The following is a 27,145-nucleotide window of genomic DNA, read 5'->3' as shown; positions in this document are numbered from 1 at the left end:
TGGAACCTTGGTCTCAGATCTTGGACCTGCCACTTACTAAGTTACCCTGGAAAAGTTATTTAGCCTCTCCGTGCCTGTCTTTCTTCAAATGTAAAGAAAGGATAATAATAGAATCAATCTTTTAGGGCTTCTGAGAGCATGAAATGGATCAAGAAATATAAAGTGCCCGTGACATGGCATGGTATGAGATGTACCATATTTTAGTTCCTATTATTATTGCTATTATTATTTCATATTAAATGCAGATTTTTATGAGTGCTTTTGAATTAATAAAATTTCAGTGATATTTTTTCCTCCTCACGGAAGTAAGTATTCCATATGTCAATATTTGGACAATTTAGAACTATAAAGAAGGAAAAAATCTCCCTTCTGTAATCTTACAGCCTAGAAGTAGTAGGTGCTCCCTTTGTTTCATGCGTTCCTTCATGATTCTCTCCCTTTGTTTCATGCGTTCCTTCATGATTATCATGAAGTCCATTCATCCTCTTCTACTTCCCTCCATTACCACTCCTTCTCTAGCCACAGAAGGAAGCACTGAGTATTTTAATAAAAAGACGTGAATTAGAAAAGCAATCAAGTAGCAAGCAGGAAGCCTGTCATCCACTGCCTATACTTCCTGTCATTTAGGTGACACTGGACATTTCACCTACTATCTCTGTTCTTTGTCTGCAACACTGAACTACTGTAAAACGAGTAAAGCAAGAGTTTCACCCTGCCCTCCTTACAACACTGCTGAGATATGCCATTAGCTACTCAAGAGTAACCTGATACACAGGAAGGGGCAAAGTACAAAATAGGTTCATACAGACCAACTAAAGGCTTAGTCTACAGAGGATGTGGTAACGAAATCTGAGAGGAATCAAAGGGTGGGAAGTTACTATAATCTCTCCTTAGTTGTGGGGAGGTTTCCTCTGAACTGTTAATTATATGCGTTACGGTCTTTAAAAGATGCCTCTTATTAGGTGAAGAGAGTGCATAAAACACTTACATTTCCTCTTCATTGCTTTGGCCCAGAAGTAATGAATCTGCTTATGTCCTGTTTAACAGAACTAGTCAAATGGCCCAGATTAACTTCAAGGAGGCAGATAAATGAAAGATAGCACATGGAATATTGGGCGAGCATTGCCATCTTTGTAAAAAGATCAGACAATTTGGGGGAAATATGTAAGGCCAGTTGCCTTACCAGATACTGAGACTAAGGCAGCTATAGTACTAGCACCAGTTAGCAACAAGGAAATCCTGAAAATAGACCCAAAGGTGTAAGGGAAATTAATATCTGAAAGAAAAAAACATTAAAATCCAATATGGTAAAGACATAGTACAGTGGGAAAGAATTGTGTTTTTTTAATAACCACTATGCTGTACATCTGAAACTAATACAGTATAATATTAAATGTAAAGTGTAATTTAAAAATAAAAAAAGAGTGTCCTCTTCATGCATTTAGAATAACGCCAAAGAAAGAATTCCATGTAAACAAACGTGTAACTTTATCACTTTTTGCATAACCCTGTGATACACCAAGAGAGAATTCTGAAATTAGGATAGCTGTATTCCTCATTTAAATTCACTCTAATGTCTTAATATGCATCTCTCCCGTGGTTATAAACCACCACCACTTTAATCTAATCTGAACCCTCAAGTATCATCTCCACACCAGGCAAATGAATGATTCATTTATTCAAAATAAAATGAATCATTCTGAAATTGGGTGATTTACATAAACATATGAGGTATTAGCTACTTGTGCTAGGAAAATGAGAAAAATTTTGCCATTTTAATTCATTTCTGGCTTTTTTTTTTTTTTTTTTTTTGCCCCTGGTCTTTTCCTACCTAATGTTGAGAGACTTTTTCCGCAGCTCACTCCACTTGAAGTTCATGTTATCCAAACGTCTTTGTAACAGCACTGCATCATCAGAACCTTCCAGGGATCTCAGGATTTTTTGGCCATTTTCATCCAGGTTGTGATAAATATCGGTGTGAGCTTCGATTTCTCCTTGGAGGTCCTACAGGGCAGCAGGGAGAAAAACATATGCAGAACTGAACAGACAGAAGAGGCTTGCTACAAATATAAATATGGAGAACTGTAAAAAAAACCTCAACTCTTGGTTCCAAAAACATCTCAATTGGGCCAACTTACAGAAAGATACACTTCCTACTCATTTTTCTTGGTGTGTTCTCTTTTTGCATTACTATGTAGATGGAAAATGGGCATCTTGTTAGGTATAATAAATTTATTCCTTGATATTGTGAATTGAAACATAATAACTTATAACTTTATAAATTTTGTACATTATGTTTTCTAGTCCATGCACAGAACATATTGTTTTATGGAAGCGATATGAAAATAAAATCCCATGATAAAGTGCACCCCAGTGCCAACCACTTCATTACATTAGGGGTCAAGCCATATTTTCCATGCGCATAGTAATCCGTAGCGTTGACTCTGACTATAGAAGCATGGACAGACTAATAAACAAAGCTGTACTCGGTCCACAGCACCAGCACATTAACAGGAGTCTAGCATAGGAGAGCATCTTCTTGGCAGTACACATTCAGTTCACCTTGGTATTAAGGCAACATACACTTATGACAGCATCGCCCATTTATTAGTAAGATTTCCTATTTGAAATACCATCGTATTTTTAGGCCTGACAGGTGGAAAGTCTATAGGACCTTGACAAGAGCTATGCTAAGACATGCATTCAACTTCATTGGTATAGACACAGATCAAGAAAATTATCATAGTACAAGAATCTGACCTTTACATGGTATGTCTTCCTGTGTAACATTTTCAGCTTGAACCGGGGACTACAGCACTGATCCTGTTGCATAGCGATCCTGCGAAAAGCCAGCGACTGAAAGAGCCCTGCTTTAAAATGCCAACTTTGCTTACATTCTGTTGACAGGATGAATTTTGGAGCACAGGCCTCACCAGTCAATAATAATAAACAGCCACTTTGTGTTCCCCACTCAACGGTAGCCAGGCCTGTGGATGTGGGAGGGACCTCAAAGAGAGGAGGCCTGGAATATGCAGCTGACAGTTTATATTAAACAGCCAACTTTTCTTATCATTTTGCCATTATAAGCCAGAGACATTAGAAATTCATTTTATATATGTGTTTCCCTCCTTGTTCCCAGCAGAACAGTCAAAGCCAAAAGAACATTCCTTAGAGAGCTGCCGGGTACCAGCATTCCTTTCTGCCTACACAATGAATGAAGGCTTTGTACATTATCCTACTTGCTTTTGGAAATTTGTATGCTTCTGTTCAACAAGTTTAAAAATTCATTCTGAAGCTCCGAACAATCAGACTGACCTGTGGAGCTGGGAAAGTTTTTTTCTCTCTGTCTTTCTAAAATTGAATTAAATTACTTTTTGAAAGTAAGGGGTTGCGGGGAGTGGCCGCAATAACATGTTAGAAATTCTGAAGGACTGGCCTGTGTTTTCAGTCATAGCCTCTTAGATGCAGAATTTTGAATGTTGCAGAAGTAAGGTAGAAGGACAATGAATGTCTCCTGTCACTGTTTTTGGCACCCCAAGTATCCCTGGTGGGCTCGAAAGAGAACTCTGTCCCATTTTCTTTGACTGGAAGAGAGGAAGGGGAATTTGGATAGAACCACATCCGAAATTGAAAGAAGGGAAATACTAAAACAGATTGACTAGCACCTATCTCTATTCCATCCAAATCTGTGTTCTGGAAGGAAATAACCTGATATTGACACTAGCCATTGTGCTGGAAAACTAGTGCTGGGCTTCTTGAGGAAATGGAGTTTAATCAAATTACATCCGGGTTTCTGTGTATGCCCCTATGTGGGAAAGTCCACCCTGTGAATCTGCTGCTTCTTCAGCAAAAAAGTGAGGTTAATTTGTCTAAATAATTCAGGACTAAAAAACCAAATGGATCCAAGTTATCCAGGTCATTCCGCCACTTCCCTCATTGACCTTCCTTTCCAGCTTATTGTATCTGATTTGTACACTGCTTCAAACTTTGCCTAAGAGTATAGACTTAGAGAATGAAAACCAAACCTTCAGTTGTTCAAGAAAATAAGATAGTTGAACTAACATGGTCAGCTCTTTATACTAATATGCATGTAAATGATAGTACGTTTAAATTTTCAGAGCCTGCATTTACAGCAGACACCCACGCTCCATCGACAGCTCCTGAAGTTTTCGTCCATCATGAAGCCATTGGCACCTTGTTGAATACAGAAGAGGTCTTCCCAAGCTCAAACAGGATGTTGATTCATGAATTTGCTAACTTTCCTTTTTGCCATTCACATTACACTGCATAGAAATATCTTTGTTGTATCCTCACAACTAAATGTATCTAAAATCAATAAACCAGTACTTATTGAAGACCAATTATTTGTCTTGTCTTAGCACCGTGGAAGATATACAAGGAATGCAAGAGACAGTTCAGTCTTTACTTTTCCTAAAATCTAGTGTGCACATTTTATTGCACTTATCCATATTACCAGCTATCGAGGAGAATTTCCTGCCAAACCTCATAGCTGCTAGGATAAAAACTTGGCTTGAAAATTCAGAAGTGGCTGAGGTCAAGTCTTAGCATCGGTATTAAGGAGACTCACTCAGTATCATGATGAACTGGGTCTCACTTCTCTAAGTCATGATGGTGGTTTAAGCAACAAATGCCACATGCACAGTAAAGGGCTTTACAGTCTACAAAGCACTTACAAATACACCACTTCACTTATTCTTCCTCCTGGCCCTGTGAAATACGTACTGTTTTCTCTGCTTTACAGATGAGACCACTGAGGCTCAGAGATGTTTAACTGACTTGCCTAAAGTCACCGATCCCATAAGTGTCAGAACTGGGCAATGGGTTTGGCACTTCGGACTCTAGAAGGTCTTGTGCTGCCTCCACTACCCCGTTTGCTATAGGCATTGGTTGTAATAGATAGCAGTCACTGAAGCCCAACAAAGCTACTACCAACAAGGAGATAAAAACCCTTTGTTAAGAGAAAAACACATAGAAAGACAGTATTACTGATTGTGATTAAAAATGGTGCCCAAACGGATTGATTTATTCTAAATGAAAAATGGAATCCTGACTACCCTTCTTTTTTTCACTTCTTGTTTGGAAATTGGCCATATGGGACCACCTGTGAGCAAAGACTGTTCGCACTGAAAAGGTCTCCTTACTACAAAATACCCCTGCTACCAGAAATCGAAATTCTCCCATCAGTAATTTATTCCTTTGTCCATAAGAGCCAGGTGAACATTACGCTAAGTAATGACTTGACAGATCAGCATAAATAGGAGTGTGGCCGTGTTCCTTTGGGACGGCAGGCTGGTGGGTGATCTGTCAAGCTACAGGAAGGATGAGGTGGATTGCTTGAAACTGCAGGTGAGTACCGTGAGCAACACAAGGCTTTTTTTTTTTAAGGAGGTTGGCGTGCGCTAGTGGAGATTTTTCAGGACAAGTAGTTAGCAGGAATCCTACATGAGGAGGAGACAGCAACAGAGGAGGTAGGAAGGAAAACACATGTGCATAAAACTACTATGGTGGCATTTATCTTAAGATTAACCTTAGACTCAGGGGCCACAGAAAAGCCGGGGCTTGATGCAGAGAATCAAGTGGAATTCTCAGAGGATAGTCATACTGGACAAAAAGTAATTTTTATGGGTATTTGAAAGTAGTGGGGATGAAAAAAGGGCTTCTGTGGGAGGTAACCTCACAGGGTGATCTGATCAGAAATTCTTAACAGCCAGGTCATGGTGGGTAGTCATGTGCCAGGCCTATACATTCTTTACTGAAAGGGTATCTTGGCTTTAAGCAAGCCCCGCCCATTGTTTCTGTGTACCTGCATTAACACACTTTTGAAAAGCCTCTTTTCAGACCCCTCCTCCTAGTAGTGACCAAAGTGGACCGCCCTCAAGAGAGCACAGTCTCTTGTTAACTACCTTGTAATTCGATCCCTGGCTTGCTTTCTGCCACCTTCATGTAATCTTCCTTACACGCCCCCCTTAATCTCAAATGTATAAGAGAAACCACAAACTTCTATTCTCCAGAGCATTTGAGATCTTGCTCCCTGGCACATGTCATCAGTTAGGCTCAAATCAACTTATATATAAATTCTCTACACATTTGGTCATTTCTCACATTGATCGTAGTGTTATTTCACTTCTGACTTAACTGCAAATGATCACTCAAGCCTTAGTCACTATAGTCAATGTATGTTATCTAATTTTTCTCTTCTTTCTGTGACTGTATTCTTTAGAAAGAACAAGGACTAATAGGACAAAAAGGTGGTGGTTACATAACAATAGAAACAGTAACAGTAGCATATATAATACTTACTATACACGGGATACTGTCCAAAGTGCTATATGCCCATGAGCTCATTGCATCCTCTCAGTAATCCCTGAGGATAGGCATTTTTATTATTTTCATTTTACATATAAGAGAATGAAATTACAGAGAGGTCGAGCAAAAACTCCCAAGGTCACACAGCTAATAAAGCATGTGGTCAGGCCGTTGGATTCCAGGGAAATGTGCTCTAACCACCAGGCATATGACCTCTCAGTTTTTTCCTATTGATTTAAATTTTTTTTCCTATTAACTTTTCTTATTAATAATCCTCCCGCCTAAACTTCAGCAAAACTAGCACTGCTGACAGACAATGCAGAATAACATTTTCATGACTCAAAGAGTAATTTCCTAGTTTTCTTAATATGGAAACTACTAAATAGGTCTGAAGCAGTGGGCAGAGATATATACAATGCAACAAGACAGAACATAAAATAAATGAGAAAATAGGTACAGATGGGAAAATGCTATATAGCCCACTATATATGTTTAGGAAACATATAGCCTAAAGTTCTTTTTTTCTTTTTTTTTAAGAGAGAGAGAGAGAAATTTGTTGTTTCACCATTGATGCATTCATTGTTGATTACGGTATGTGCCCTGACCAGGGATCGAACCCACAACCTTGGTGTATCAGGACAATGCTCCAACCAACTGAGCTACTTGGCCAGGGCATAAAGTGCTATACAATTATGGAGCAAATTTCAGCTGTGAATATCAAGAATGTTCAGATAAGAGGCAGGTAATAGGTTCACAGTGAAGAAGTAGGGGGTATATTGTTTCCTGTAGAGCTTTTTCAAATCTCACATTTCCGTCTTTTCTAAGTCTAGCCTATTTCTGTCAAAAGTCCCCTTTCCCAGGGAAAACTAATGGGAAAGTGTAGTAAAGTAGACATAGTGTGAGTCGCCCCCTTCTCATTTCCTTATTAGCTGCATAAGTTTAAAAACTCTTTAATCTCTTTGGCTTCACTAAATATTAAATAATAATATCTACCTGCTGGGTTGTTTTGAATATTACATGGAGTAGTTCTCATAAAAATACTTCGAACAGCATCTGGAACACAACGGGCCTTTAATAAGTAATAGCTAATGTAAGGATTTTTATTATAAGGGAATCCATGTGGAAATCAAGTGATAGAAATAGACTTTGTGAAGTCAAAGGACTTGCTTTGAGCCTTGAAAGATAGATAGGATTGAGAGAGGTGGAGGGGAGAGGGTATTCCAAGGGGGAAGAATAGCATGGAAATGGCTGAAAGGTAGGAATGACTTTGGTTTATGAGCAGGGACAGCGAATTGTACAGCCTGATTGAAGTGGATGAAGAGCATTCAGGAGAAATAGGTGGGATATAGTCCTGGTCCTTAAATTAAGTTGGATAAAGGTCTTCTTTTAGGAAGCCACTGAGAATAAAAGTTTATAAAGGAAAGTAAAGGACAAATATGAGGTTATTAAACATTTAATCTGTGTGGTCTTATTCGACAAGTAGAATGATCCATGGTGTTCATAAATAACAGGAAAACTGGGGAAGAATATGAAAAGTTACAAAACTTTTCTTAGAAGAAAAATATAGAAGAGAGATACCAGGAATTAGTGCTATGCCTTCCTTTTATTATCCAAACAAATGGTTATGATGCTCCTCTAAAACATTGCAGATAATAGCACCCTGATATTTTTTCCTGTATATATCGAATTTTGTGTCTCAAAAAAAGAACTCAGCAATAATAATAAACCTCCCTATCTTAAATATGGCTGAGAAGTAAGCAACAAAATGAAACAAACAAAAAGGCAAATAAAAAATAAAAATAAGTAACTAAATTCCTCTAAAAATTCATTATAGACACGCCACCTCTAATCCTTTCTGAAAGCACTATTATATTAATTATAGGGCCATCATTTCCTTTTTACTGACAATTTTTATCCAATTCAAATAAGCTGGGTAAGAAGAAAAAGTGATGATCTGATTTCCAAGAATTTAAAAGGTCAGACATGGAATACCCAAAATAGGAGAGAAGTTATCCTTGAGGGCTAAACAGAGAGTAGCAAGAAGTGACACCTGACAGAGAACCAGAAAGGCGCAAAAGGAGCCCCGGGTGTACATAGTTGATCAGGGTCACACAGTGTGCAAACCAACGGCCCTATGTATATTATTAGTCCTTTAAGTCCTCGCTTAGTTTTAAAGAGAAGCAGAATAATTAATGTTAATGATGATGATCCTGAGTTAGCCAGAACGTACAGATTTATGTTCAGTAAACTCTATTTACGAAAGAAAGCAGTGTATGTAAAACTCTTAAAATAAATTTATCCAACATAGCTATTCTAGAAAGGTGCTGCTGCTTTGAAGAAGTTAAACCAAACAAAAGCAAACATACAAGTCAAATTCTCTTAGCTTGCCTTTCCAAAATGACTTGTTAACCAAGGTATCTAAAACACTCAAGGTTTTGGCGTACACACACATGCACACACACATGCGCACACACACACACTCCATTAGGAGAACAGAAACTGAGAGTAAATCTTTAGAAACGTTTATAGAAACCTGTAAGAAGTACTGGATTGCCTTTTGTGTGTCATGGTTTTTATAATATTTTTAAAGTAATTCATTTTTATTGCATGTTACAAGAGTATCAGCCTGTTATGGGTTGGAAATCAAAACTAGCGAAACAAAACAGAATTATCCTCCCTAATGGACTTTTTTTTTTGAGAAGCACTCCTATAAAGGAGTTGGACCCACCATCCTGACTTTATTAGGACTCTGATCTAACCACCCGAGGTTCCTAACTCACTCGGGAAATGCAGCTGAGTACAGACTCACAGTGGGTGTACCTGCCTTTTGTTTTTGTTTTTGTTTTTTCTATTCTATATGTGGCCATTGCAATAATCTTAAAAGCAGCAGAGCTGTCATCCCAAGAGAAACAAGAGTTAATTTGAGGACTGTCATTTGGTTTAAAGCCTGGTTGCTCTAGGTAGATAAGGAGTGTGTTTTCAGGTCCACTGAATCGCAATGCATCTTAAGCGAACAGCTATGGATTTAGGAGTCCATAGGCTTTGCTTTAAAAATGGCTGTGATTACGGTCCTCGGAGACTATTATCCTGCAGGGCTTGTTGTCTGTGCTTTCATATCTCATTCGAAAACTCTCACGCTTAAGCACTGGAACAGTGGAGAGAAGGGATATGTTCTCCTGCCTCAGTACATTCCCAGGTGCAAAGCTTTGTTTCAAAATCTAATCTTTAAAACTGCCCAGCCAAGGGTGGATTATCCCAGAGGAAACTGAGCAAAATCCCATTTGTCAGACTGCCTTAAGCAATCCCAAACTCTGGTAACACGTGATCTTTTTTCTCCTTGTCCGACCCTCCAGTTTATTCTATTCTTAAAATTACATTTGAAAATTGAAGAGTTCATTTCGGATATACTAAGTTGGAAGTACAAGTATCTTTGCTCTTTCTCCACGCCCCCCCCAGTGTCTTTTTATGATGTCACAGTGCAAAAATGTTCTCTTTATTCATCACGCAAGCATGCATTAAGTGCCTACTGTATATCCAATATTTCATTAGGAGCTATAGAAACACATGTAATGTAAGAAAGATGGAGTTTTAGCCCTTCCTTCCTTCCTTCCTCCCTCCCTCCCTCCCTCCCTCCTTCCTTCCCTCTTTTCTACCCTCCATCTCTCTCTCCCCCTTAAGCTGAATTTTCTTTTTCACTAATACATCCAAAATCTATGTAAGAATCTATATTGTGTTGCAATATTATTTCAGGTATGGTTCTACTGCTTCATTGCTCATTGAGTATTTTCTACATGATTCACGTTCAGAAGATCATTGCCATAGGCAATCTGGAAAGGTCTTCACATAAACTGTAGATGGCACATTTAAATCCTAAAGACAAGCACATATGGGAAGCCTATGATACTGAAGGTACTGTGGGTTTTGCATTATGTTTTACGTGCAGGAATTGGCCTGTTTGAAGGTGACCGTCCTTACCTGAAAAAGACCAAATGGGCCTTTCTGACAAAGAAACGTATTTACTATTGCAGAGCCAAGATGGGGGTGGCATGTGGAGTAGGGAGATGCAATGAGGTAGGAAACTGATACTTACATCCCTTATAAAACCTTTACATCAGCTCTGTGAAGTAGGCCTTCCTAGCCTACAACCGAGGAAACTACAAGTGTGAGAGTTGAAGGAACTTGTCTAAATCCCACAGCTGTTATATGGCAGAAGCAGGATTAGAGCACAGATCTGCTTGAATTTATATTCTTTTTACCATACCACCCCATTCCTCCTCTAACTTTCAAATGCAAAGCAAGTGACTTCTGAATTGGGCTACACGCAATGCAACACAATGATCAACTCATGTAGGCTACTGTGAGCTATTTGGGTTGAGAAATTTACCGTGATGCTCTGAGAGGACTGGACAGGCAACTGAGTGATTTTCCAGTTAGGTATTAACTTATTTATTCTCCTCAGTCAACTCAGAACTAATATCTTTAGTGATTTTGAATGGCTCTGAATGAACAGAATCCATTCTTATTCCTAAAATAGGTAATTATATCGCCATGAACAAATTCAGGTCTGGTTATATATATCTGTGCAAGTTTGTCTATCTTATATACAGTATACAGAGTTAAGAGTTAAAGAAACTCTTAGTTACTGGATCTCTCTGTCTCAGAGCTATTTCTTCCTCTTGAGAGTTACTATAGTTCAAGATTGTGTATTAGAAAGAAGTAATTAGTTGATGTCAAGTCTCATCTTATCCCAACAGCAATATGTAAGAAGGCAAGAACATATGGCAAAGTGCCATAATTATTTTTGATAATACACTAGAAATCATAACAGCCATGTAGCTAATTTCTTCTGGCTTGTTTTAATTATGAATGTTGTAAATGCAGAACAACAACTTTATTTCATCTCTCCCTCCCCCCCCAAAAAAACACCTCATTGTATCCTAACACCACCATAAAATAACCCTACAACTGAGGCAATTGTTTAGAAGAGGTTAGCGATGTAATAATAAATCTACGATGTTTCTATATTTTTTTACTTTAAATAGCAGGACAATTTCCAAATAATTCACAAACACACATTGGCACCATTGTATTCATTTTGTGGCTCTTTTTAATTTTAATTTTATTGTTTTAAGTTTAAAAATACTTTTTTATGATTTTAAATACAACACAGAGCTATACGAAATTCCAACATTGCCTATTAAGAATGCGGGTACTTTTTAGCCTAAAGCTTAGAGATATTACCTTTAAAATAAATGCTAGGTATCCACAAAATCTGAATGCTAAAGAAGGTTCTAGCATAATCATGTTAACTAAATTCCTGCTGGCATAATTATGACTGATTCGCTGGTGTTCTTTGGTGAGTTAATATCTGCCTACTACTAAGTAGAACAAATTACTCCTTCTGGAGAATGTAATGGGGGTGAGGGTGTGTGCGTGCGCCTGCGCATGTTTAGGGAGTACGTCATCCTGTTTTGCTTTTCTTTTCTCATGGAAGAGGGTGGATGGTGTTCCTCTTTCTTCAATGTATGAGGAAAAGGAAAAAGAGAGACTATGCCTGTGGACATTAATATAAATGTAGGTAACACTGGCATATCTGTCAAAGGAAACTAGACATATATGAAACTGGCAAAATAGTAAGGGCTATTTCTTCATTTCTAGAGCCCACTGTGCAGAGGTCGGAAACCCAATCATGAATTTTCCATTATATACCTACTTATCCTCCCCAAAGTGTTCAATTCAGCTCAGAACATCCTAGAGAACCGACTGCCTGGCTGAAGCAGACCCAGGGCATTCTTGTCCTTTGGCCAGGAGACAATGCTTCTTTATTTATGCATCTGAGAATATGTAGATTGAAAAACTATCAGCCGGACAGTGAGGTTTGCGAAGGTTTAGGTTTTTCCATGCTCATGTGATCAATTATATGAGTTTTAATAACATGAATAGAGAAAAGGTTGTCCTTGTGTGGCGTTGGATAGGTGCTGGATTTAACAGGGCGATCACTTGGTAAGTTATATGGATGTCTCATCACTATACTGTACACTGGAAACTACTGTAATGTTGTATGTCAACTGTAATGGAAAAATAAAAAAGTATTTTAAAAAGAGAAAAGGATGCCTTTATAGATTATTTTACATCATAAGAGTTTTTACATGGGCACTACATTGTAATATCTGTTACAGAACAGTGGGAACCTGCCTCATAGTGCCCTGCATAAAAAAAGGAAAGTTTTTAGTGGGATTTCATCATTATCACTTATTTTTAGTCTAAATCAAGAAGCCTGGCCACCTTGGGAAATAGAAGTAGCACACAGGTCATGTCCGTAGTGCTTTTACCATGAACAAATGTTTTTGGTCCACTCTTTCCTGCCAGGGGTAGAGAAGCTGTATAGTTGTCAGGAATCTCTTAAGAGTTTAACAGAAAAAAAAAACTCTCATCAACAAAGGACTGAGAAACCAGTGCAGTTGATATCTAACTATTCATGCTATCTCAAGTAGAAAATCAAGAGACTCGCTGAAAGACCCGTCTGCTGGGTTCTGTCAGACTTCTGATCCTTTCTGATGTTCTGAGTTTTCCCTTTTGTGATTGGCAGCGAGATGGAGCGCTCCCCCACTCAAACTGTATCTAAAAACACTCAGAATCACAGCATGTAAGTTTCTTATTTCAAGGGGCCCAAAGTCTCCTGAAAAAGTCTTACGGAAACACACAACCCAGGTAACATGCAGTAATGTTAATGTCAACACAGTCCTATGGGGACACGGAACAATTAGCTTTGTCACCAAGATTCGTAGATGGCATCACACAAGTGATGGCATTTGAGCAAGGTCTTAAGGCAGAGAAGGAGAAGCAGAGGGAACAGCATGCGTAATGAAGATAAGATGAGATAAGAATACACGTCAGAGATGAGTAATTCTATATGACCAGCGGGAAGGTCCATGTGGGCGGGGGGAAAAGGTTCTGCTTTCTCTGTGGCACCCACATGTGCCCGTGAACATGAGCTTGCACCATGTACTGGTAGCTTGTCTAGCACAGTGGCTGTCAAAACCTGAGCAAGCTTGAGAATTACCTGGAAGGCTTATAGAAAACACAGGCTGCTGGTCCCCAGCCCTGGGGTTCAGGATTCTGTGCGGCTGAAATTTCTACTGCTAACAAGTTCCCGGGTGAAGCTGATACCGCTCTAGGGAGCACGCTTTGGGAATGTACTGGTCTACTGTAATGGTCCTTAACATCCTGAAGGGCATGACTGCCTTTGCCAAAGTGACGGATCCTCTCCTCAGAAACCTACACAGATATTCGTAAATGCATAATATGACCTATAACTTCATGGGCTTCTGAGACTCACTAAGAAGAAGTGCAGTGTGGTGACTGCTAGCAGCCGCCTCCAGCTCCAAGAAATATACTGAATTAATAAAGTCAATGTAGAGCCCAGGCCCGGTAGCTCCATTGGTTAGAGCATCGTCCCAATATATTAAGGTTGAAGGTTCAGTTCCCGGTTCAAGGCACATACAAGAATCAACCAATGAATGCATCAATAAGTGGAACAATGAATCAATGTTTTTCTCTCAAGTCAATAAAATTAAAATAAAAAATAAAGACAGCATAGCTTTCGAGTACCATTTTAATGGAACACTTTCAGGAAAAACAGCACACTGAAAAATGGCACTAAAAGGTGTTTTTGTTTACGTATCGTGGAATTAGTCACAGTGATCGTAGGCGCAAAATGAGCAGGTGAGTGGGGCATATCAAGGGGCAGTCCCTGGGTGCTATGAGAAAATCCCTGTCACTCTAACGACAGTCAGGTAACCTGGCTCTTTCTCGTTTTGAGCTTCCAACTTCTGTGAAATAAGAATTAAGAGCGGGCTGGGTGGGTAACATAGAAGAAAAGGTGCATTTAGCCAGGGACATGGGGAAGGATACAAAAGTTAGTGCCTTGGGGAAAGTAGAGCTATGGTTTTGGGATCTCTGGCTGGTAGGCCACTGAAACACTTCAAGGTCAAAGAATTTGCCCTGGCTGGTGTGGCTCAGTGGATTGAGTGCTGGCCTGCAAACCAAAGGGTCGCTGGTTTGATTCCCAGTGTAGGGCACATGCCTGGGTTGCCGGTCAGTGCCCCAGTGGGGCGCATGTGAGAGGCAACCACACATTGATGTTTCTCTCCCTCTCATTCTCCCTCCCTTCCCCTCTCAATAAATAAAATCCTTTTAAAAAAGATCAAAGAAAGAGATAGTTAAGAATAGGCTTACCCTGGCCGGTGTGGCTCAGTTGGAGCATCATCCCGTACACCAAAAGGGTGCAGGTTTGATCCCCGGTCAGGGCATATACCTAGGTTGCAGGATTGAGGGGTGTGGATGAGAGGCAACCGATCGATGTTTCTCTCCCACATGGATGTTTATCTCTCACATCTCTCTCTCTCTCTCTCTCTCTCTCTCTCTCCCCCTCTCATCAATGGAACATGTCCTCGGGTGAGATTTAAAAAAAAAAAAGGAGAATAGACTTAAAAGAAAACTTCAAATCAGTTGTGCTGCACAGAGCTAGGAGACAATCCTTGCTGCAGAGAAAAGCCCCTTTTGGCTTTCCTCTTTACCTAAGAACCCTCCTCAGGTGCCTTCCCTAACCCAGCAGTACAGATATTTTTAAATGACCCTGAAAAGAAAGCCGAGGTGTTCTTTATTTCATGAAAAGAAAGCCATCTTTCATTGAAAGGACCTTAGGCCTGCTCTGCATGCATGCGTGGAGTCAGGAACATGAGGCAAATATTGTATTATTCATTTTGGCAACTATAAATTCAAGTGATCCTCTGAGGCAGGAGAAGAACAGGCCCACTGAGCTGGAGAGCAGAATTCTTCCTCTAGGTCACCAAAGAAGTGAGAGTGGTATAGGCCGAGCCTGCTGTACTAATCTGGGCAAAACACACCTCTGAGTCAATGGAGATTTTCTGTTATTGCACGGGCTGTTTTGCCTAAAGGCAGGAAAACTTCATCTGATGATAATGTTTTAGCTGCTGATCCATCTCCTCCATCCCCAATTCTTCTCAGCAAACTTTTATTGGGTCTCATCAAGGGCACATTTACAGAGCAATTTCCATAATGATAAAATCTCTTCAAATGAGATTTAAAATGTAATTAAAGGGCAGATTTGATGTGGTAAAGGCATTGCTGTACAGCGACCATACATCATCATGCCACAGAGCGCTCATTCAGCTAGCCTATGGCATGACCCCAATTTCACTCTGGTAAGATTACATGTCCTTGTTTCATGCTAATGGCTTGATTAGAAAAATTAAAAGCTTGAAAAAAGGCTTCTCTATTAGAGAGAGAAGTCCATGAATGCGAGGCAGGTTTGCGCACCCTTCTCCATTCATTGCGTATCTGAGACTTCACAGATGGCAAGCGACTCCTGGCACAAGAAGCCAAGTGCTGACATTCTGACTGGTGAAAGCAGGAAGGTCTGCTTGCCCTGAGAAGTGGATCGCTGCAAATCCTAGGGCCTGATCTCATGGTTTTAGGCATAATCGCTACGAAAGTAGAAACCACAGGTTATAGCTCCCGGAATGGATGAATGCTTGCTCCCGGAAAACAGCTTGGTGCTGGAGCGGGCAAGAAAATACTCCTTCTGGCTGTTCATTTCACACACTTCAAAAGTAACTTGGACTACTCTTCACCATACAATCAATATAAGATTTTAAGCTTTGAAATTTCTCAAGCCCCCAAAAACTTTGATACCAGAATCAGGATCCTCTATTGTAAGTATCTTGAATCGTGGTATTTACCAAAGGAAGTAAAGTGATTTTTCACTGGACTGCTGGTTTACTAAATGATAATTCTATATTATTATGGGAAATCATATATTTTTAAACACTCAGGGCAAATCAAATCCTTCAAAAGATCAGATTTTAGATCTAAGGGTCATAGTCAAATAACAGGTTCTGAAGCATTTAGAAGATCTGAACCTTTTAAACACCATATACTCATTGCCTTTTAAACATATCATAATGATCTTCACAGAAAAAAATGTCGTATAGTATCTGAGTTATAGAGAGCATTTAGAGTTCCAGTATTTTTTTTTTTTGTATTCTTCTCTTTGCCTAAATGAAATATTTTGTTTGGCACAACACTTAGTCTATGGAATCAAATTTATCCTTGTGATTTGGGGAGTTACAAAATAACTTCTATGTTTTTTTAATTATTATTTTTTGATTTTAGAGAGAGAGAGGAAGGGAGAAGGGAGGGGAGAGAGAGAGAGATTGAGAGAGAGAGAGAGAGAGAGAAACATCAATTTGTTGTTCCACTTATTTATGCATTCATTATTTGCTTCTTATATATGCCCTGACTTGGGATCGAACCCGCAACCTTGGCACATCGGGACGATGCTCTAACCAACTTAACTACCTACCCAGGGCACGCCTGTGTTTTAAAATATCATTAAATGTATGGAATTAAATTACATGTAATTAGTAAAAATAATTTCATGGTCTCTAATTTATTGATGATGAGAATTTGTCATCAAGCAGTTATGGAGCTTTGAAGCGCAATGATGTTTTCTTAGGCAGAAGTAAGACACCAGGAAAAATAACATACACTTTTGGAGGGAAAATGGATCTACTGTACCTCTGAAATAAAGAAATTAATAAATCTCCTTTATTCAAATAAACCTCACAAGTTAATCAACGAAGTTTGTCTCACTTATCGAAGATGCAGTGCTACTTTCAATTTGCTTTCATAGCAAACAATTCATGGAAAGTTTGATTTCACTACAACAATAACTTCTTTTACCTAAATAACCCTTTTCAACCCTTGGATAAAGTCATCTGCCAATAATTCCCCTACTTCCTAGTCACCACCAGAGATAAAAGGATTGAAGAGACAGCACCATTCTCTGTAGGACTATTTGCCTGCACTCAGTTAGCCAAGCTTCCGCCACTTGATTTCATTGCCATGGAAAGTCCTGCAGGATAATTTGGAGAGCAGCTACTTCTATTACTTCTCCCAACATCCCACTGCTTCCAATTACTACTGATTTTCTGTTACAATCAGTAGCCTTGAAACTTGAACTACCCAACTGTGTTAAATGCTGACGAGGCAATCCCAGGGAAAATGGGGAACCAAAAAAAAGAGTATCCGTGCTTCTGAAGACCAGCATTGTGTGTGCATGATTGTTTTTCATCAGCCTCGACTTCTCTGAGAGGCAGTATTTTTCGTCACGCTCTAGGCTGACATTTCTTCTCACTAAATGACTGGGGAGCATGGTGCAAATCCAGCATTCTTCCTTTTGACATCTTTACTCATGAAATAAGTCAAAGCAGTCTCTAACGTAGGAAGAGTTCTGTAACCAAAAGTTATTTGCAAGTCAATGGTTCAGAACTAAAAAGTCAAATGCCCACTGAAACAATAGCCACATATGTCGGGGGCCAGCACATATACAGCTATTTGACCTCTGACATGGATGAACTATGCCCTTCTGACAGCATTGCTTTGGGTTATGTGATTTGGGAAATGTGCATCTTTTGGGGTACAAGAGGGAGAAGTACAAAAAGGAAGTGCTGTATTTTGCCATGTATAATGCATACTTTTTTTGCCCAAGTTTTTGAGGGAAAAATAAGGATGTGCATTATACATGGGTATAATGATTACATACCATGTGTATAATAGATGGATATAATAATCCCATGTATAATGCACATAAAAATGTGGGTGCGCATTATACATGGCGAGATACAGGTAATTCCTCACTGAATCTTGAATGTGCTCGATGCAAACAGTAAGCAAAGGAGATCTGAATGGGAATCTGCCTATCTCCTTCCACCTTCTGGGGCCCAATCTTTTCTACTCCTACATTTCTTCAGGCCTAATAATCCTCTCCTGCCTGTTGGAAACCATATTCCCAGAGCATGGTCTGACCACTTTCACATTCTGAAAGATTTTTACATTTAAAAAAAAGACAGCTGAGTTAAACCAAATGAATCACAGATTGGTAGGATTTCAGAGAGTGTAAGACTGCAGAGTGAAAATATTCAGATGGTAGCAAAAGTGTCCAGGGCAGAAAGGCTTCAGCCATTCATGATAGGAAATCTACTTTGATTAATACTACGGCTTGGCTTTCCCAAAGCTCCATACCATCCTCCTTCTGGCTGGACAGGGTGGAAATTTAAAAATGTGTTTGCCAGACTTCTATGTATCTAGGGTTCTGGACATGAATTACGTTTTAATAAATTAGGGTTATCAGATAAAATATGGGGCACCTGCTAAATTTGAATTTGTGATAAACAATTAATTTTTTAGTAAAAGTACATTGCATGTATTATTTTTGTTTGCTAAATCCTGCAAACCTACACCAAGTAAGTGTACTTGTGAGAGATGTGGACGGTGGAAGTGAGGTATGGGCCCTCTCCCTGCTCCTTCTGGCTGTTTCTATTGGCAAGCTTAGCCTTCGAAGCATGAGATTTCCCCAAGCCATGCTCCAGCTTCCTGAATGGAAAAAAGCAGTTGTTAACAGTGTCTACCAAAATGGCAGTCTCTAGATATCAATTTTCTGATTCCTAGTTCACAGTTACAGAGGATGTTCTTGAGTTCATTGCTTCAGTGGTACCTCAGAGAGGCTGGCTCCCTAGTGGATCACTTCTATCTGATTTTGGAAGCCTATCCTGGAAGCCAAGTCTAAAATCTGCTCCTCCAGCCTTTCCAAAGAGTCAGTATGTACCTAATCCTCTATATTAAATATTATCTGATTATCAGATGTATGGCAGTTTCTCTTTTCTGCACTGAACTGTGAATGCTGTATCGACCCTCGGGGTCAGCTTCTCTATTTGTTTCTAGGACTGGCAGTATCTTCCTTTAGTCATTTAAAAATCTACAAACAATTACACTCTATGGTTTTATCAACATGGCTGTTTATCATAGCCATAAGATCTCCTATCAAAGCAAAGTCAGAAACCAGGAAGGGAAAGGGGTTTGTACTTCTGGACTGACATCTTGTTTTATTTCTAAAGAAAGTACAATACAAGATACTTTAGGTTTCAGGTGCAGAGCTCAAAAGTGGTTATAAGGATGCTCAAGGAACTTAGTGAGGACTTAGTGAGGACTTTACAGTAAAAAAATTAAGAAATGAAGGATACACTAATTGAAATAAAGAAAAATTTGCAGGGAAACCAAAGTAGAGTGGATGAAGCTGAGAATCAATTAACGGTTTGGAACATAAGGAAGCAAAAAACAATAAGCAATCAGAACAAGAAGAAGAAAAAAGGATTAAAAAAAATGAGGATAGTGTAAGCAGCCTCTTGGAAAACTTCAAGTGATCCAACATTTGCATCATAGGGGTGCCAGAAGGAGAAAAGAAAGAGCAAGGAATTGGAAATCTATTTGGAAAAATAATGAAAGAAAACTTCCCTCATTTGGTGAAGGAAATAGACATGCAAGTTGAGGAAGCACAGAGTCCCAAACAGGATGGATGCAAAGAGGCCCACTCTAAGATACTCCATAAGTAAAATGCCAAAGGTTAAAAATAAAAAGAGAATCTTAAAAGCAGCAAGAGAAAAGAAGTTAGTTACCTACAGGGGGGTTCCCATAATACTCTCAGCTGATTTCTCAAAAGAAACTTTGCAGGCTTGAAGGGATTGGCAAGAAATATTCCAAGTCATGAAAAGCAGGGACCTACAGCCAAGATTGCTCTATCCAGCAAAGCTATAATTTAGAATTGAAGAGCAGATAAAGAGCTTCCCAGACAATAAAAAATAAAAGGCGTTCATCATCACCAAACCATTACTATATGAAATGTTAAAGAGACTTAAGAAAAAGGAGATCAAAACTATGAACAATAAAATGGCAAAAAATACATATATCTATCAGCAATTGAATAAAAAAAAACCCTAAGCAAACAAGAACAGAGACAGAATCATGGATACAGAGAGCATTTTGGTGGTTGCCAGGTGGCGGGGGGTGTGGGGGAATGGGTGAAGAGGAGAGGGGATTAAGAAGCACAAATAGGTAGTTATGGAACAGCCATGGGGATGTAAAGAAGAATATAAGAAATGGAGTAGCCAAAGAACTTTTACACATGACCCATGGACATGAACAATGTTGGGGGGATTGTCTGAGGAAGTGGGGGGTCCTGGGTGGACGGGGGAAAGGGGAAAAATTAGGACACCTATAATAGCATAATCAATAAAATATAATTTTTTTACAAAAGATACTTTAGGTTGTGGCAACACATGAAAACACCTGAACATTATGTCATGATTCTTTACAAAAATCTCACTATTATTTCCCTTATCTCTTTTGTTCCTCATATCTAGGTGTCAACTTTCCACAGACAATACAGTTGATGCCGAGGGAAAAGATCTGATTTGATTCAGCAGTTTCACAACATGATGTTCTATTAATGAAGACAGGATACACTGCCCTTTAAGCTCCCCACCAAAAAAGCCCAGAAGTGGAATATTGCAAACTTGATTCACACATAAGATCATGGGGCTGAGGGAAGGGTTACTACAGGAAGACAGTGTGCTTTCAGGCCTGGCTTGCACATGGGAGGGGAACTCTGCAGAACGGAGCTTACCTCCCTGATGTTAGCCCCAGGCGCAGCCCTGAGCACGTACTAGGCACCCAGTAAATGGAGCCGAAGTTTTGAATCATTTAACTGCCCTCACCTCTTCTGCGTATGTCTCACTCACAGCATCATTTCCTAAAAGCACCAAGTTTGAACATCAGGAGACACAGACGTGGTAAGCATGGATCATCCCTAGTGATCAAGGCTTTCTACTCTTCGGGCCATGTGAGTTCGATGATCCCGTAGTTTATTGCCCAAGCATAAGCACTTTTGAGAGTATACAGGGGTGCTCTTAATAGTCACGCAAGAACGATAGGCATAAACTGGGACTGTCCTGAGCAAATCAAGATGAACAAACCCAGAGCAATCAATAAAGTGGTGAGAAAGTCCTGACTGGGTCCTTATGTTTCCTCATTATCAGCCGAGGCAGCCTTTCTTCCTCCTCACTCCCTCCAAGTAACAAAAGGTCTGGGACTTGAAGTCTCCTTCCTGCTTGGGGTCCGCTGAGGGCGGTGAATTGATCACTGTACCTGTTTCTTACACTCAGGGGATGATGCACAGAGAAGAGCCAGAGGCTCACATCACTGTGTGTGCACCTGGGCGTCTTCTCACCCGGGAAGGAAACACCTTCCACTCTGTTTACTGTGGGAGGGAAAAGAGAAAATAGGGCCAATAACAAAATGCCCTTCAGAGAAAACAGTTTGTGAGCCTGAGTGTAACAGAGATAAGAGCTAGGACACTGTCATGAGAAAGATCCTGGAATAGCTTCTTGAAAGAAAGATTTTTTTTTTTTTAAAAGTCAGTGTAAGTGAATGTTGCTACAACACCTATTGCGTCTCATCTGCACACACTATTCCTCCCAGCAAATGAAGATCACAGTTTCTGCATTTGCCAGCAATGCAAAGGGAGAAGAACTCACCTTCTTGAAATTTACTTTAAATTTTCCATTAGGGAAAAGCAATTCATTCCATATGTATTTGATACCTGACATTTACTACCAAGTTTACATTTATAACAATGACTTTCTGGGGCTCCTCTGCCAATCAAAAGTTGCTTCCAAGTCATTTCTATTCATATCTAAGGAGGACAGGCACATAAGGGAAAAAAAAAGAACAAGAATATGAACAACAAAATTCAGGCTTTGGAGTCGTAAGTCATGGATTGATAACTGGTTTCAATCTAATCATAGAACTTTAGAGACATATGGCAAATTATACACATGGGCCTTCCCTTTGGAATAAAAGCAGAGAGAAGACACTGGAGTGGAAATCTCCTGCTACTGTGGTTGCTCCCGAGGGCAGGAGCCATATCTGCTTTGCTTACTGCCGTATCTCAGTTTCCAGGTTGCTAGTTGGTATGCAGCTGCTTTTGTTTCCAGGAAACACTTATTCAACAGATGATTGGATAAATTAATGAGTTGATCAATTATGAAAAAAGGCGAGCAACTTCAGAACATCAAGAGGGTTAATAATGAGAGTCAAGGACTTGGTAACGTTGGGCTGTCATGGATGGAAGGTAACCTTGGTCTGTACCTAGACCATGGAGCACTGGTTTCTCTGGAGAGCAGCCTAGTTTACTGTATGATTGTTTTAACCACTTTTTCCCTCCAATTTTCCAAGTCACAACAATTCTCTTTGCTTCCCCTAGTATGATGGTAAGATTGTCATTTGCCACTGTCCACTCATTCATTCCACAAATTCCTTTATGTTACCATGTATAATGCACATTCACATTTTTGTGCGCATTGTACATGGGATCATTATACCCATCGTATATAATCATGATAGCTATGTATAATGCGCATCCTTATTTCCTCCCAAAAAATTTGGGCAAAAACTGCACATTATACACGGCAAAATAGCATACTTACTGAGCACCCACCAGGTGTCTGACACTGTGTCAGGCCCCAGGGATGAACATGACAGACATGGTCCCAGCCTGGACTCAGGTTTTCTCTTGTAAAAGAATGATATGGTGGCTTCAAGAAGGCACTCTGAATACAAAGTGCTGGGAAAGTTAGACAACTCTAACACAGCAGAGGCTCTAGTCTACAACATGATGAATAAGCCTTCTGAGAGAATCTTTCTTAATTTAACACTTAGGAAATCAGCTAAAGGGGAAAACTGTTTGCACAGAAAACAAAACCATTTAAAGGGAGGCTGAGTAATTATTGGGTTCTTTTGATTAGGTAGAAAGCCTATCCTGGGAGTTAAAATCTCAAGGTAGACTTCTCTTGGCCTACATTATGTCTTTGGACTAGACACATGGTCTTAAATTAATGAGTTAATTAAAAACTATCCTCCACTGTAACACCCTTTGTTTTATGTGAGGCAGTCCTGTGGCCTAGGATTCATAACAACAAACAAGCCAACCAACCAAAAACCAAAAAAAAAAAATTTGCAGTATCTTTTGTCAGCAGATTTCATGGCAGTTGATGTGCATTTAATTGAAAAGAAATAGGGAAGGTTTACATTGAGGAGCTGAGAAAAGAAGGACAAGAGGTGGAAATAAGAAATGCAAGAAAGAATCTGAAACCATTTTTATAAACTTAGCAGCATGAGACAGACTTAAAACTGCAAAGAGAAAGAATGCCCTCGCTCACTGACTCTGTAGTCAACACTTGAGCTAATATTCCAGAGGAGCTGTTACAGACCACCGCTCTCCTTGAATTTCAGACACTAACACCATTCCCCTCGCTTTGTATTTAACTGCAACTTGCACTTCAATGAGAAAAATAAATCCAGTAGAAGGACCCTACCTTAACCCTTCACCAACTTACAAAACTACAACTATCCTTCTCCTCCTCCTTTGTCATTGCAATAGAAGACGTGCCTTCACTCCTATCTGAGGCTATTGATTCCCTCATTTCTTCTGCATTTTGGCCTCTCCTCTACTCTCTCCTTCCCCGCTGGCATTTAAACATGCTCAAGTCCCTCTCATCGTTTTGTTTTTTTAAAAGATTGTATGTATTTATTTTTAGAGGGAGAGGAAGGGAGGGAGAAAGAGAGGGAGAGAAACATTGATGTGAGAGAGAAACATTGATCAGCTGCCTCCCACACACTCCCCAATCAGGAACCAGCCCGCAACCCAGGCACGTGCTGTGACTGAGAATTGAACTGGTGGCCTTTCAGCTTGCAGAATGACGCACGACCAGCCAAGCCACACTGGTCAGGGCAAGTCCCTCTCATCATAAAACCATTCCTTTGTTCTTGCCCCTACATCCATTTTTTTGTTACTATGTTCTTCCTCTTTTCCCATCACAGCCATAAGTCTTAAAATAATTGGTTTATTCTTGCGTCTTGATTTTCTCAATTCCCAATCGTGTCTCAACCCACTGCAATCTTGGTTCCTTATTTACCATTGAGTAATTACTGGGTTCTCCAAAATCAACACTGAAAATTGCTCACATCAAGGTTATCAGTACTCTCCTTGTTGCTAAATTAATAGAATATATTTTGGTCTTATCTTTTATGCCTCTTTCATAGCACTTGACAACTCTGAATGTTACTTTTTCATAAATGAGCAAAATAGATCTGGAGACTTGGAAATACAGAACAAACTGACAGTGACCAGAGTGGATGAGGATAATGGGGGAAAGGAGGGGAAGGGGCAAAGGAACACGAATAGAGGACTGACAGGCACGGACAATGGCTGGGGATTGACTGCGGGGGTGGGGAGGGACGGGGTAGGGGTGAGCAATTGGGAAAAAGGCAGGACAACCGTAACTGAACAACAATAAAAATAAAACACCGCACTAAAAACAAAAGAGAGAAAGCCTCTCTTCCCTTGGATTCTGTGACTTCATACACACCTGGTTTGTCTCCTCCTACTGAATTGTTCATTTCCCTGCCTCCACGGCAAGTTTAGTTTTCTCCGTTTATCCCAGAAGTACTGGTATTTTTCTGGGTTCTCTCCTAGGTATCTCTTCCTGTCTATATACCAACATTTCCCTAAACCATTCCAAACCCTTGCAAAGTTTTCATTACGTATCTACTGAGAAAATACAATGAAATATCACTAGCTCAGAACTTTTCCAATAGGTACAGCTCACACACCCAGCTCCCTGGAGACGACCATTTGTACGTTTGTTCCATGGGCAACTCAAACTCAACAGAGGTGAGACTGAATTCAGTATCACCCTCCTGTCTCACCACCTCCTACCTCTTTCAAACACACCCCTTCTTTTGTGTAAAAGGTTTAAATAAATGGTGCCACTATCTGCCTCATTATCTATATTAAATATCTGACTTATGTCTTCCCTCCAAGTCACCTACCATCACCTAAAAATCATAATAGCATTGATTCTACCTTTTCTATACTTATTTATTTTTTTAATTAAATTTCTTGGGGTGACATTGGTTAATAAGATCATATAGCTTTCAAGTGTACATTTCTATGATATATGATCTGTATATTGCATTGTGTGCCCACCACCGGAAGTCAGATCATGTTCCGTCACCATGTATTTGGGCCCCTTTACCCTTTACTGCCTCCATAACTCCCTTCGCTCCAGTAACCACCATACTGTTGTCTGCGTCTATGAGTTGCAGTTTTATATCCCACATATGAGTAAAATCATATGGTTCTTAGCTTTTTCTGACTGACTTCATTTAGTGTAATATTCTCAAAATCCATCCATTCTGTTGCAAATGGCAGTATTTCATCTTTTCTCACGGCTGAGTAATTCCATTGCATATCTGTACTACATCTTCTTTATCCAGTCCTCTATCGGAGGACACTTTGGTTGTCTCCATGCCTTGGTCACTGTGAAAAATGCTGCAATGAACATAGGGGTGCATATATCTTTGAGAATAAATGTTTTTGAGTTTCTCGGGTAGATACCCAGAAGAGGGGTTGCTGGGTCATATGGCAACTCTATTCTTAGTTTTTTGAGGAACCTCCATGCTGTTTTCCATAGTGGCTGCACCAGTTTACATTCCCACCAGCACTGAATGAGGGTTCCTTTTTCTCCATTACCTCTCCAGCACCTGTTATCACCTGTCTTGTTGAGAATAGCCATTCTAACAGGTGTGAGGTGGTAGGTCATAGTAGTTTTGATTTGCATTTCCCTAAGAGCTAGTGAGGTTGAGCATCTTTTCACATATCTGTTGGCCATTTGTATCTATTCTGGAGAGAGGTTTCTGTTGGATCCTCTGCTCATTTTTTAATGGAATTGTTTGCTTGTTTGGCATTGAATTGTATGAGACTGTTATATGTTTTGGATATTAACCCCTGTTGTTTGCAAATACCTCCTCCCATTTGGCTGGTTGCCTTTTTGTTTTCCTGGTGGTTTCTTTTGCTGAGCAGAAGCTTTTTAGTTTGATATAATTCCATTCATTTATTTGTGCCTTTACTTCCCTTGCCTTTGGGGTCAAATTGATAAAATCCTCTCTATGACCACTGTCCCTAATTTAGTACCTATGTTTTCTACTATGAAATTCGTCACATATCTTACATTTAGGTCTTTGATCCATTTTAAATTAATTTTGTACCTAGGGACAAACTGTAGTCTAGTTTCATTCTTTTGCATATAACTTTTCAATTTTCCCAGCACCATTTATTGAAGAGGATTTCTTTTCTCCATTGTATGTTTTTGGCTCCTTTGTCTAAAATTATTTGCCCATGTACACGTGGTTTTATGTCTGGGCTCTCAATTCTGTTCCATTGGTCCATGTGTCTGTTTTTCTGCCAATACCAGGCTGTTTTGATTATTGTTGCTTTGAAGTGTAAGTTGAAATCAGGTAGCATCATACCTTTGGCTTCGTTCTTTTTTCTCTGGATTGCTTTGGCTATTTGGGGTCTTTTGTAGTTCCATATAAATCTGATGTTTTTTTCCTTTTATTTATTTAAAAAATGATGTTGGGATTTTGAAGGGGATTGCATTATATCTGTACATTGCTTTGGGTAATATGGACATTTTTACTATGTTGACTCTTCTACTCCATGAACATGGAATATCTTTCCATTTCATTTCGTGTTTATCCAATCACTTTTAATAATGCTTTGCAGTTTTCCATATATAAGTCCTTCACATCCTTTGCTAAGTTTATTCCTAGGTATTTTATTCTTTTTGTTGCAATTGCAAAGGAATTGTTTTTTCTTTTTCTTTTTCCGAAGTTTTGTTGATAGCATATAGGAAAGCAGTAGATTTTTGTACATTCACTTTGTTTCCTGCGACTTTCCTGCCTCTGTTTATTGTTTCTAATAGTTTTTTTTTGGTGATTCTATCTTTTAAATAGCTATTAAATCTGTATGTTTCCTATTGCTCTCTATCTCCATCAG

At 39.5% G+C, this 27,145-nt stretch overlaps 1 protein-coding gene across 5 annotated transcripts in view; it reads right to left on the bottom strand.

Moving 5' to 3' along the window:
• The window catches only part of DMD (dystrophin), a 1,878,371-nt gene that overhangs the window by 354,452 nt on the left and 1,496,774 nt on the right, over window positions 1–27,145 (bottom strand). For 3 of the 5 annotated variants that reach the window (XM_054566574.1, XM_054566573.1, XM_054566575.1), the window contains one exon: window positions 1,832–2,004. In XM_054566574.1, the coding sequence (XP_054422549.1) occupies window positions 1,832–2,004 (173 nt within the window). Of the gene's footprint in view, window positions 1–1,831; window positions 2,005–2,760; window positions 2,877–27,145 lie in introns of those variants that run through there. The other 2 variants (XM_054566577.1, XM_054566576.1) reach the window with 1 other exon arrangement.

Source organism: Pteronotus mesoamericanus, unplaced genomic scaffold, assembly GCF_021234165.1.
Source record: "Pteronotus mesoamericanus isolate MK-2021 breed Mesoamerican mustached bat unplaced genomic scaffold, CSHL_Meso_final contig_173, whole genome shotgun sequence".
NCBI lineage: Eukaryota > Metazoa > Chordata > Mammalia > Chiroptera > Mormoopidae > Pteronotus > Pteronotus mesoamericanus.
The sequence above is the reverse complement of the archived record's forward strand: the minus strand, read 5'-3'. Positions and strand labels throughout refer to the sequence as shown.